This window comes from Passer montanus, unplaced genomic scaffold, assembly GCF_014805655.1.
Source record: "Passer montanus isolate IOZ18808 unplaced genomic scaffold, ASM1480565v1 scaffold18, whole genome shotgun sequence".
Lineage (NCBI taxonomy): Eukaryota > Metazoa > Chordata > Aves > Passeriformes > Passeridae > Passer > Passer montanus.
Window position 1 is genome coordinate 9,103,988 of NW_024365381.1, and position 13,662 is coordinate 9,117,649.

At 40.1% G+C, this 13,662-nt stretch overlaps 1 protein-coding gene across 9 annotated transcripts in view; it reads left to right on the forward strand.

Moving 5' to 3' along the window:
• The first annotated feature begins 6 nt into the window (after nucleotides 1-6).
• The window catches only part of PCNX1 (pecanex 1), a 90,011-nt gene continuing 76,355 nt past the window's right edge, over nucleotides 7-13,662 (forward strand). For 7 of the 9 annotated variants that reach the window (XM_039705568.1, XM_039705570.1, XM_039705571.1 and 4 more), the window contains exons 1-2: nucleotides 18-314; nucleotides 7,947-8,155. In XM_039705568.1, the coding sequence (XP_039561502.1) occupies nucleotides 162-314; nucleotides 7,947-8,155 (362 nt within the window). In that variant the 5' untranslated portion in view covers nucleotides 18-161. Of the gene's footprint in view, nucleotides 315-7,946; nucleotides 8,156-9,866; nucleotides 9,924-13,662 lie in introns of those variants that run through there. The other 2 variants (XM_039705576.1, XM_039705575.1) reach the window with 2 other exon arrangements.

The following is a 13,662-nucleotide window of genomic DNA, read 5'->3' on the forward strand; positions in this document are numbered from 1 at the left end:
GGGGGCGGGCGGGCGGCCCGGGCCCGGACATAAGATGGCGGCGGCGTTGCTGGGGCGGCGGCGGCGGCGGTTGCGGCTGTCGCGGAGCGCGGGCGGTGCGCGGCTCTGCCCGGGCTCGCAGGGCGGATAGAGCGGGGCCGGCGCGGCAGAGCGGGGCCGCCATGGGCTCCCAGGTGCTGCAGATCCTGCGCCAGGGCGTGTGGGCGGCGCTGAGCGGCGGCTGGTACCAGGACCCGCACCAGGGCGCGGGGGTCAACGCGCTGCACCTCTACCTGTGGCTCTTCCTGCTCGGCTTCCCCTTCACCCTGTACATGGTGAGCGCAGCCCCGGCCTGCGCCGGGGGTCGGCCGGCCCTTGCGGGGCCCGGAGTGGGGGAGGGCCGGGAGGGGCCGCCGCGCGCGCGCCCCCTGCCCGGCTGGGAACGGGCCCCGGCCCCGCCATCGGGGCCGCGGCAGCATCGGCCCCTTCCTGGCCATCTGTGGGTGGGCGCTGTCGGGGCGCGGCGGGGCTATAGGCGCTGGCACTTTGCCTTCGTTTTTCTGTTTACTTTCCTTCAAAATTGGAAATAGCTCTGGCAGCTCCCGCTGCTGAGCTCCTGGTAGGTCAGTAAAAAGCAGTTTCTGCAGGATCTGTCAGATTAAGCCAGTGTTTCTGGCTGGCAGCAGTATCGGTTTCTGACTGTGATTCTGGTGGAGGGATGTGGTTCCATAACCTAAAAGTTTTATTTGGCTGTAGTGTGTTTTGTTGGCTGGCGGTGTATCTTGATTGTGTGTTATCGACAAGAAGTTAGTCTGGCTTTTTTGTTTGTGTACGGATTTCAGTGCACTTGGTTTGCGAGAGTTCCTGTCCTATATATCTTTGTATCTGACACTTCAGTCAAAGCTGTTAAAATACTAACCTTTAAACCTAGAAACTTTCTTGACATTTGGACTTGAGAGCACATAGAAGAGAGGTGTGATCAGGTACGAGAAAAGGGGGCGGTTTCCTGTTGGCCAGTAGCTTTTTTCCCTGTGTAAGCTGTGTTTAACTTATGAAATGCTAATAGTTTACTTTGGGTTTTTCAATAGAAGAGTGTATCATAATAGTGTGTTTTGACCAGTTCTGTGCATATGAGGTAGAACATCATTTGCAAGATTGCCAGATGCTGTGACAACCTAAAGTAGACGCTGCCTTCTGAAAATGTAGTTAGTGAATGAAATGTTGGAGATAAAATCATATGCAAGTGCAGTTGCAGAAATTGAGAGCTCTGAGGTCAGGCAGTTGCTTTATTAAAACAATTTGTGAGGTTGCAGTATGAGACACTTCATACTAAGAAATAGCTAGTGTGGAAAAGGAGGTTACAACTTTATGGTTTTTAATTCATATTACAGTGTCTTGAAAAAGGCAGCTGTAATGTTTTTTGTTTGAAAACTTCTGGGCTGCTGGCAGGGAAACTAAAGTTTGAGACAAATTGCATTTAAAACTGAAGTTACTTGAGAACAGCTAGATAAAACTTCTGACTTAGCAGATACTTTGTATGAGAACTATGAATCTGTAGCTATTGAAAGTTCTGCACAGTATGGGAAGAGGAGACACCTTTTGGTTTCAAATATAGCTTTACAATTTTTTGAATAAAAAAATAAAAGTACTGTTGACAGAACAGTCTGTTTAATTAGTACTGCCTTGCTGAGAAGGCTGACCACACCTCTAGGAACAGCTATATCCTGCATGCACGGGAGACTTTTGAAAGGGGACTGATCTATATTGCACCTAGGTCTTTTGACAAATGGTAAATCTGGGCCAGCATTTGAGTCTCCTGCTGCTCTTAAAGCAGTAGGTAAGCTTCAGTTACCCATACAATGGTGTAAGCTTCAGTGTTGCTTAAACAGTTTTTCCTTTGTAAGGGGAAAAGACAGACAGCAGCAAGCTGCTTTGGGTTTTGTTGAGGTCAGAGAAATTCTCTTGCTTCATAGCTCTGGACAAGTTGAAGATGCAACAAGTGCCAACTTCCCTGAGAATAAGTAGGGAGATTAGTCACAAGTTAAAGGAGATTGAATCATATTTGGCCGTTTTCCCTCTTTCCACCCTCTACAGTGTAAGTGTTGTCTAGACATAAACTAAACAGGCAGAACTGTGTTGGTCATCTTAGCTCTTTAGCATCTCGTAAGCTCTTTTTCAGAGTAAAAAGCAGTAAGTGTTGCATTGCTGTAGGACATATATAAATAAGCAGAACTTGCTTTAAAAGTCTTAGGTAATTGTAATCTGAATTCTGAGCATGGCTCACTGGTGTGTAGGAGGGAGTTTCTAAGCTAGCTTCAAGTGACTTGTTGCTGGCAGACAACCTTGTGTGTTTAAAAAATCAAGGTATATAGGAAGACTGCTGACAGGTTTTATATTACTTATAAAACTTCCTTATGTAAAGAATTACAAGATCATAGCATTGCTTTTATGCATTGGATCAGCAATAACTGTAGTTATTTCCAAGTTGTTTTGCAGCAGCAAAGACAAAAGTATCCCCTAAGAACTTTGCTTGTAGCTGGCTCTCAAGCCTGAATGCATTTAGCAGTAGGCTAATCACTTTTTTCCCCCAAATGTTACTTAACCTCCAACAGGAATAAAATGCACCAGGATATAGGAATTTAGGTGCACTTACTGCTTTAAGACTTTGTTTAGTGCATCCAACATTGCTGCTCTTTTTTCCTGTGCATTTGTTTTGTTGCTCTGGTATTTTCACAATGGAATCTGGTAATGATTGTGGTCAGCAAGTAATGCCATAAATCTGTGTGTTCCTTTGTATGTGTGTGCCCGTGCTGTTAGGGTTGATGGGTTTAATGTGTGGTACAGACCTACTTAAAAAAACTAACATTAGAATTCAATAACCAGCCTTTCTTCCTTAGTCCCACATCTGCCTTCTGAGCTTAAGCACGTGCAAGTGACTCTTGTACCCTGTACAATGTATGCCTAAACGTACCTATTTTGCCAATCTGGATACTTTTTCTTGTGTATACAGTTAAACTGCCCTTGTTGGAAGTGTTGCAAAATAAACATGTAAATAATGAAGGAACTGGGGTCCGGTAAGATATGCCTGCTTTAGGGAAGCAGCTTGAATCTGTGTTCTTGCATTTGTGGCTTGGCAGTACACATACAAAAATTCTGCTTTCTAGACTAGTTAAGTCTATCCTGTTTGTGTACTTGTATTCAGTAACAGACTCAACTGTGCTTGTTGATGTGCCTTTCTATCGTAAGAGCTGATCCCTGCTTTTACTCTGATGCAAAGTTGAAATCGGGAGAAGAAAGTGTGCTTTCTCTATGGGGAAGCCGTCCAATCACTTCGTAAAATCTAGTGGTAGAGTTGAAAAAAATACCCTGAATGCAGAGGAATCCGTGTTGCAGGGGGGAGGGGAAAGAGAGGAGGCTGCCAAAGCACTTCCCCTAGTCGGAATGCTGTTTCAGCCCCACCACGTGTGCATGAGGGGGTGAAGTCTTGGCTCTGGCACTTGTGGAATTTTGCCAGTGACTGAAGAGGAGCCAGGACTGTACCTTGCTTGGGGTGATGGGCTCACATGTACCTACAGAACTTGTCTGTCAAAGTCAGCTCATTTAGTCAACAGTTCACTTAATTTCCTGACTTGTGTACATAGTTATAAAAGTAGGTCATATAAATGTAGCTTCACATGGAAGTTTTTTCCACTGAAATTTTTGAAATATGTCCTGTTTCTTAAACTGAGATGTTAAATAATTGGAATTCAATTTGTGATAGCAATCCCTGCTATGCCATATTGTTCTAAGACACTTGCAGTCTCTTGGCTACTCAAGTTTCAGTTGTATGCTTTGAGGTTTTGGTCAAAAACTAGATAACTTGTAACTTAACTTTCTTCCAGATAATGGCAGTTCTTAAGGGCTCTGTCCCTAAAAAAGAATTAAGGACAAAACTATGTCTGTTGTTTTCTGATCCTTCCTCTTTTCCAGTATAAAATTCTGGGTTCAAAATACTTTCAAGTCTTTTCACTGGATGACTTACTCCTTAATGTTTGGGTGATAACTCCTTTATGTAGGAATCTGAAATCTAGTTTGATTTTGAAGACTTAGCTGTTAAAAACACTCATAGTAATGCATTTCTTTTTTGAAAATAATCTGGAATTTTTGTTACATCTATGAGGCCTAGCTAAAGCTAGGTAATCAGATTAGGTATGCTCCATATAGTGTTAGTTTCTTCGTAAGGATGTTGTACAGCCCGTGATCATTGAAGTTTTCTCTGGTTCCTGGCACATATGTCCTGGAAACATTCATTTGAGATACAGTGACCTTCTGTAGTTTGAATAGAAATATTTTAGTGCTGGAACTGATGGTGGGAGGTTTCTTTTCTATTTTGATCATTGGAATCTAGGAGTGCTTAAACTTTTTTCTGCCTACTCTTTTAGAAAAGGTATGTTGTGATACAAGTGAGCTAATCTAAGAGCCAGGAGGTTTTAGAAGAGGTGGTCCTCCTTGAGTATGCTTTCCTCCTTAACCATCTTACCTTTGTCCATATGTATATCTGGCATTTGTTGACTTGAAATATTTAAATTTGGTAAGTAGCTTGTGGGAAAGGTGGTAGAAAATCAGTGTCCTTCCCTCTGCCCCCCCATATTTGAGAGAACTACTTAGCTTACCTTTAAGACTCAGAGAAGTCATTTTGGGTAGGAGTTTTGTTCAGTCATTAGATAACTGAAGTTTTCAACAGAACATAATTAAAAGCACACAGTTTTTATATGGTTCTGTGTAGCTCTTTATATTGTACAAGAGCTTCTGTTGTGATGAGTGCTGTGGAGTATGTGTTCTTTTGGTGCTAATGCAAGTGAGTAGAAATGTGCAGTAAAAATGGGTGTTCTCTGAAATACTACTGCAGCTGTAGCCTTGTGGCCTACTGGTGTTGAGTAACAACTCTAGCCTGAGAGTTTTAGTGTGCTGGGCTCAATTAAAATGCTTTAGTATTTGAAATTATTTTGATTTTAAGATGCAATGTAGTGGGAAATTTGTGTTCCAGTCTTGAAGGTGGTATCACATGGGATGCTGGTGAGAAACATGTCTTTCCTCAAATGTGGTAACATGCTGAGCACAGTTGGAAATGGTAATCTCACTTTAACTTGCTTTGTTTTGTGGGGAGAAGACCCCAAATTTATGTTGAATGCTTCTAAGTTTAGCTTAGAAAAACAGAAGTTGCAAGTGGTTTAGCTTAAGCTGCAGTAGGTTTCCTCTTGAGGCTGTGCTGCAGACAAGTTGCTGGTGCCATGGGTGGCAGTGCTGCACCACAGCATGGTACTTGATGTCAAGTGTGTTCATATGGCAGACTAAGCTAGCTAAAATGCCTTCTATTTCAAGAACATATACCCTATTCTGAGATGAGGACCTGCTACAAATATGAAGAAGGAAAGGTAGTCAGTTACCTCAGCTTTTTAATAATTTTTCTGTGAAAACAGGATGTGAGAAAAAAGTTTGAATTCCCTGTTAGGTTTGGGTTTGCTGCAAGTTACATGAGGTGTTTTGCTTTTTTTTTTTTTCTTTTTTTGGTGCTTGTTCTTAAAGCTTTCCTTTGAAAAACCGGATGTGTAGATTTTGCAAGATAAACTGGATATACTGTGACCTCACTGCTGACGGAGTAGCAGGGAGAAATTGATGAGCTCTCTAGACAGAAAAGTACAGGCATATCTTTTATGGAGTAACTGTAGCTTTTGTAATCTAGCATTTGTCTGACTCTTCTGGTAATGGCTTCTGAACACTGGGTGTTCTAAAGGAGAGGAAAGTTGAAGCTGTGTGTGATGGGTAGCAGACTGCCTAGCAGGTACAGGAAGTTCATGCATTTTTCCAAAGTTGATAGGCTGGCCCTTGCCCGCAGGGAACCGACTGTGAAGTTTTTGGAAGTGGAGGCACCTCATTTCTTGAGGAAACCATTCTAGCGTGGCTTCAGGGGTTGTAGGGATGCCATGTCATTGTGGATCCTGTTTGCTTATTGATACTGGTTTTAAGTAGCTTGGTTTCCTCTTTCTCCTCCTTAGCTGATGCTTGGTGAGTGAATCTCTGTTCATCATGATGATGTCCAGCTCAGCATACAGAATGAAACATAGCAAACTGCAGCTTAGTTTGCCTGGCCTACTTCAAATGTTATATTTAGTGTTGACTTAACTTGTTTTGGGGGAAAGCTGGGTGTCGATGATAGTTGTCTGATGATGGAGGAATACCTTGCTGGGTTACAAAGAGTCATGGTGATCAAAGTTCCAGGGGCATCTTGAAGAGTCATAAGGGGAAAATGAGTAGAAAAAAGAAAAAGGAGGCCTCTCTATTCAGCACATGTGACCAGGCTGAGTCCTTGAAAATTGTTTGGCTGACTACTGTGGTTAAGTTATGTTACTTAAAATCCTTCAAAGATTCAGGTGAATAGTTTTAGGTAGGAGATGGTTACATTGTGTAATGTTATGCTATGTTGTCAGACAGTCAATTTTAAATGGCTCAAAATGTTTCTATACACTGGTTAGAGAGTCATCTCTGTGTTCTACTCTAAGGATTGTTTTGACTCTGCAGGATGTTCCTAGGGCTTTTTTATCAATGATGACTCTTCTCTTTCCATGGTCTCTCTAGGGAGATATGAAAATAAGCTGGAATTGTCTTTCAGCCATGAGGTCTAAAAAGACAGCTCATTTGTCCTACTAATTTACTGCATTAATGTTCAAGCTGGATATCATATGTTTAATTTTGTTTGTCACATGTCTGTGTGTATTTTTGTATTTTGGAGGTATATCTCAAACTACACCGTGAGCAGGGTAAAGGATGGTGGTGCAGTGAAATACTTCACAACCTAAACTTTTGTTGCTTTTGTAAAGGAAGTTGTCATTTTTTGGATGAATAATGAGACTTAATATCTCATTTTGTTTAAATCACTGCCTAGGGAGATGGCAAAATTTAAAAACACAAAGCATGTTTTAGAAGAATGAATGCATTGAAGTGAAATCTGAAGTTTAGCCAGTTCTTCAAACACTTCTCCTAAATAGCTGTCAGGCTGGACTTTGTCAATTACCTGTTGCTGAAGTGATTGATTTGTAAAAGCCTTATTTACCTCTGCAAGAACTGCATGTGTTCCACTCTTAACTTTGAGTGGAATTTCAAATGTTGCGTTCAGGACTGAGGAGTATTTTTAATGTGGCTTCTGGCTGCCTTTCATACAGACGAACAATTTTCTTCAGAACATGTGCTGGCTACCTTTCCATGGGCGTACAATGATGTAGCACAAATCTTTGCTGCCTGTGGTCTTGCAGATTGTGTTCTGCTGTGCAGCGTGTGGGTCACACACGCAAGCAACCTCTTTATGTAGGCAAATAGGAAACAGTTTGGCTTTTGTGACTGATCAGTGTCTTGTCATGCAGTAGTAGCTGTTGGAAGGTGACAAGTGAAGTCAAAACACCAATGCTTGGCATCTAAGCAGGTTTTCTCCCATCCAGCCATGCTGTCAAACTTGCATCAAGTTTTTCTGAAATGGACTTGGTGCTGTGTACTAGCCCTGAAATAAGTTCTCACCCCGTGGTTGGTTGGTTCTTCATGTGCTTAAAATCTTCCCTTCTTTTTCTACTTATAACAATTAAAAATATTTGTCTCACACATGCTAGTTCTAAGCTTCCCAGTCTAGGTCTTCCATTGCAGAAGCATTGGAAGAAGAGACAGAGTTGTACTTGGTTCTCAAGCTTCAGTCAAACATGTTTATTTAGTACAATGCTGTGGTGATTTAGTATCTTTGGTAGTGCAATGGTTTCTTTCTTCTGTCTTGCTAGACTTTAACATTTTTCACATGAAGATTTGCTGTAGGTCATGTAACTTTCAGAATTATCATATTTTCTTTATTGTCTCTTATTATGAGACAAACAGTTAAAATCTAGGGAGTGTTCTTATGGATATCTGACCTTGTGTTCATTAACTTTTTCTTACTCTTTTTTTGCAAGGCTCTTCCTTCTTCCATGATGATAGTAGCTGTCTACTGCCCAGTGATAGCAGCTCTCTTTATCGTTTTGAAGATGGTGAATTACCGTTTGCACAGGGCCCTGGATGAGGGAGAAATTGTGGAGAGGAATGCCAGTGAGCATATGGACAGAGGTGCAAAAACAGAACAAAGCAGTGTTTCAGCCAAGAGGAAAGACAGCAATGGGCCCAGGTAAGTTGTCTGCTGAATTTTGCATACTGATTCAAATGACTAACAGTCCTGTCTTCATCAGCTGTGTAACTGGAATGGTGATTGAGATTAAATATTAGGGAATATAGATACAGACCTCTGTAGTTCTGAAAGATGGTTTTAAGTCTGGTCTTGAAAAGTAGACTTATTTGTGTGTTAGGTTTGAAATTATGCATTCACAGTAATTTCCTAGTACTCCCCCAAAGGAGTTCAAGAGCAGTATTGAACATGCTGGAAACAATAGCATGGGAAATGTGAGCTGATTAGGTCACTAAATGTTTAATGAACATAATTAGTACAAGTAATCTAATTTCAGTAGTAGATGTAGTATTAAAAATCTAGCTGTCAAAGATCACATACTACATACTGATTCTTTTCTCACCAGGAGGAGTGTCTGATTGGGTTTCAATTTTAGTGTTGCAAAAGCAGGAGTTGGATACAATGCTTGACTCTAGTCATAGTCTTTTGAAGGAGAATGCTATCCTGTGAATTTGGAAATTCTGGAAATGCTCTGCTCAGTAATGATGATAATGATTCTGAAGTACTGTCAAGAGGAGGTGATTCCTTTCCAGAGATCTCCTTTGTAGCCAGTGTAAAGCAATGCCAGAGATTTTCCTCCTCTGACCAGACTATTTGGAGAAAGAGTAAAAGATGACTCATCAGCAAGGCCAGCTTAACCAGTTTGATCAGACTGTGGATGTTATGAGCTCTGATATCAAAGCCTCTGCCTGCCTTAGATAATTTGAGACCATCTTAAAAGTTAAACTGTGTGAAATAAATCAACCTTGAATTGTTAGCTTTTAGAGATGACCTTTATCTTGTCTCTGAGTTTCCGGTACTAGTAGCCATGAGTAGTTTTCAAAGTGAGATGATTTGTATGCTGTCCTGACTCTTAAAAAGATTGTGTGTCTTACTAAGGAAACGTGGTTGAAAGAAGCCTCTTGAGTATGTTTATTGTGATGCCTTTAAAGAAAGGAAGTGTTAAACTGCTGCTCTTTAAAATGATAAGCCTAAAAGTAAAAGGACATTCCTTTGTATATATGGGGTAGCTTCTCATGGTTCTTGTGTGTCTTCTCAGCTCAGGTATTGTTGGCAAAAGCCATGTCTTAGATTCCTCTAAAGCTGATATACAGTAACTTCTTGTATCAATCTTTTATAAACCTGACCCATTTTCCATGATGTGTTTGGCAACTGAAGCTGCTGATTTTAATTGTGACTCTCTAGATCACCCTGTACCTTACCAACACTGTACTGAGGTATTTTGGCAGACTGCTTCCCTAATTGTATCTTAATGCTTATTCTGCTTAATAAAATTCATGGAAGTAAACTAGTGGTCTGTTCTTTCTCATGCAACCTTGGTTTAGGTGTGATGTCTCATGCATGTTTTAGGTGTGACCTTTAGGCACTTTGTCTGAGTTGTTTTTGGTAGGGCTTTTCTTTTTGTTTGGTGTTTTTGCCATGTAGCTTTTGCTTCCAAAACACGGGTCTAAAGTTGGTAAGGGAATTTCTCCTAGAGTTGTGAATTACTTCTGGATGTTTCAGTTCTGTTTTGTCTAGGGAGCAGTTGACATGGGAGGAGATACTTCATTATAAGCATTGTGAGCTCAGAAGTAGAGGTTAGTTTAATGCTGTGTGTCCTGCTTGCCAACTAAAGTTTCATTAACTTTTATATGATCCTTGTTCCCACTTTCAGGTCTCTTAACTAGAACTGGGAACAAGGTCAATGCAGAAATTACGGAGTTACTTTTTGGTAAGTGGGATGTACAGTATACGCTAATCTTTGCCTGGAAGCTTACAAGAACTCTGGGGTAGCATTCAAACCAGTAGATGGGATGTAGAATGAGTGTTTAATATTGAGCTGCAACCTTCTTAGTGAGTTAAATTGGAGGACTAATAAAAACCCAAACTGGTCTGGGAAGAGAACATGTGTGTAGGGTTTTGTGATTTTTAAACTCTGCTCCCCTAATACGAGGTGGATATAGGGGAGATCTAAGCAGAGATACCATCTAAAATATTTGCATAATACGAATATTAGTTTTGATAGCTTAGGCTACAGCATGGGATACTGAATAAATATGCATATAGTATAGTTTGCAAAGCCATCCTTGAGTTTTTACCCTGCCACATATGCAGTCACAGAGAGCACTTTAGATACAAATCTTAGTATATTTATTTGCAGGATTAAGCAGTGGTTGTGTTCAGGATTCTGTTTAGCTTCTAAGAACTGCTGTTCTTTTTTTCTGAAGATGTTTATCATCCAAGTGGTGCTTTCAGGTATCTAACAAATTATATGCTGTCGTTTGTGGGCTTGCTTGAACTGCTCATTTATCTTCAGTTAATTGTGGTTTGTGGATGGGGGTTTCTTTTCATGAAACTTTGGCATGTTTAAGCAAAGAACAACTTAGCATTTCTTTAGAAATGCCTTGTTTATTTTTTTGCTGTCCTCTTTCTCAAGCTGAAATTCTCTAGTTAATGTTTTTGAAAGAAAGTCTTAATTTAGGGAAAGGAATGTGAGTTGCTGTTTTCATACTTCAGGTGTTAGTATAGTAATGTTTGTGTGAGATTTCATGAAAGCAAGTAGAGGGGATACAGACTCCTGGTCTCATAGAAATACAGAAGAAGCAGTGGAAGCATGATCTTTGTTGTGTATCAGTGGACCCACATAAATAATTTAAAACACTTAAGTCAATCCTTCTTTTGGATATATGAATATAGCTTCTTGTCAGTGGCTGTTATGGTTCAAACTATTATAAAGTGTTCATCTGGTGATGCTTCTGTTCCTGATCTCCCTCAGCATGGGGGAACTCTAATAATGCTACATAAATTTCATGTGTACTTCTACTAAGTAAAGCTAGTAGCTGGAGAATGTTGCATCTTTGAAATATTTAGAGTCTACTTAAATATGAGCAAATAACATTTAAAAAGGTGATATCTAAGACTGTTGCCTTGCCTTTGCTATTTATTCTCCCTACAGTTTTCTGTGGCTGGAAGATCTGTTCTTCAATTTGGAGTTAGTTTTTATTTCTGACTATCATTAGTGACTCAAGCTTGGAAGAAAATTTCTCTTAATACTTGAATCTGTTGTGATCTAACATTTGCAGTACATGCAGTGGTTCTTATGTATTTTGACAGCAGCCTCCTGACTAGTTATCCTACTCTTTTATTGGACATTAAATAATAAAACTTTTCCTCTGCTGTGTCCAGAAATCAAAGTAACTTACTTCCAATTCCCCTTTGAAGTTCTGGTCTGAATGTCAGATTACTGTAGTCCATCAGCCTAAGTCAGATTTTAAACTGAATTCATGTAGACCTATGGCTTCTTCAGGCTTTTGGTTAGTCTCTGACATGCTGATGAGATACACATGCAGATAGCAATTTTCATTTGGAGTTACTAATAATTAGAAATAGTAGTTTAATTTGCTTTATGTCTTCTTTGAGTGCTTCTTTCACAGCAGTTTCTATTGCTGGATGTAATTTTTTCAGTCTTCTTGATTTGTGTAGTAACTTCACTGCAGTTATTTTGTTTGCAAACTGTAAAGTGTAACACTTGCCTAAGGAATGAAGACAGCAAACTGTAAGAAACAGATTGTAGAATTTCATATCAGGAAGGCCTGGCCATAGCACTAGTTTCAAGTAGCTCCTAAAGAACTCTGGATGTTGCAAAAGTCCAGGTACTTAGGCATACAGTGGTCGGTCCTAGAGATCTGTTTCCAGCTTCTTCCTGCAGACTTGATTTGTTGATGTTTCTTACTGGCTTTTGCTCATTCATTTGTGTGTGCTATCACAGAATATAGGAGCTGTGAGTAGAGTGGCGGTGATGGATTTTGTTGTTGTGTATGCTGGTATGTGATGGTTCAGTTTTAGACAAAATTGCTGCCTTCTTTGGTTAACTACCTGGTTCTGTGCATGAAAGCTTATTTGCAATGACTTATTTTTCTACTTCATAGGATGTACTTCAATCACATGCAGTGTTTCTCAATGAATTGTTCAAACAGGAAAGGAATTTCATCTTTTTGTGAAAGGCATTCTTTATTACATCTTCAGTTGTTGTTGTAATGTATGCTGAACTTAAACATTATGAGAATTTTTCAGTTTAGTCTTTAAATTCATGTTATGTCCTTATGTATTCTTAAAATGCTTACAGAAGGAATGCTTTGGCTGAAGCTGGTGCTGTATCTTTTAAAATAATTTTCCTTACATGCCTCAGCATAATTGATAATACTAGGTCAGAGAGGGCTCTGTAAACAGCCATCTCCAAGGGTATGCCTGTCTCATTGTTGAGCTGTAACAAAATGGTGGCTTCTCACTTCTTTTTTTTTTTTTTAATTAGCTGGAGTTGGACCATAGTTCTTCTGCTACGTAATAGCTGGTTGTCTTTTAACTTATTTTTACTGAAGGAATATATTCCTAACCTTCAAACTATCCTTTTTTTGTCACCTCTGATGTAGAAAGAATCATGTGTTTCTTATATTATCTAGAGTGATTCCTGGGGTTGTGCCTTTACACCTCTCCAAGATGACAACAGCTTAACATATGCTGCAGGATGAATCATGTGTCAGGTCCTTTAGTGTACAGACAGTTTGTTTACAATATCCTTGATTGATGTCCATGTATTTCAGAAATTATTGGAATCACAGAGTATGCTGAGATGCAAGAGACCCACCAGGATCATCAATTCAATTCCTGGCCCTGTACAGGGCACCCTATTAAGTGTTGTTCTTACTGTGTAAGATTTTCCTGTAAGACTAGTTATCTGTTAAGTAAGCCTTGCAGTGCTTCTGTCCATTTCTGTTCCCTTCTTCAGAGGGCCTTTGTCTTTCGTGTATTTGGTCTGACTGGATGAGCGCTGTGCATGTGTGTTTTAAGCAAAATGCTGGAATTTGATTGTTGAGAAGATGTTGCTCATGTTTGGGAGGAAGCAGAGAGGATCAGTGTCAAATTACTCTGCAGATACTTCTGTTTAGGAGTCTCCTGGATCAAGGTGCTTGAAGAGAATTTTAATGGGATAGGAAAAAGAGTGCCTCAACTGCTTCTTCTTTGCAGTTAACAATCAGTGCTGGGTTGGATCCTTGTGTTCTAGTCCTCAACTGACTTCAGACCCCATTGTCCTAATGGATGAATCCAACTTGCTTTTGCTTCATAAAATATTTGCCTTTGACTAGCTGAATTCTGTGGAATTACAATTTGATGGTGTTGCTCTAGGAAATACTTTCAAACCAATAGTTATTAATCCTGAAAGGATGAAATCACTAGGATGCAATGATATATATGTTGTACCTCAAATTATTTCTTGGTAGGGACTGTAAAGTATCTGAAAGGAAGTTATTTTTGAGTAGAAAGATGTGGTTTGCATCCCTGGGAGAGGTACTATGGCCCTGTATATCTCTGCATGTTTAAAAGCATTCACATGTGGCTTTCTTCATTAGCCATCCTTGCTTTTGCTCCCAGATTCAGTCTAAGGAAAGGACCAGGAGTCCTTTCTATGCTCT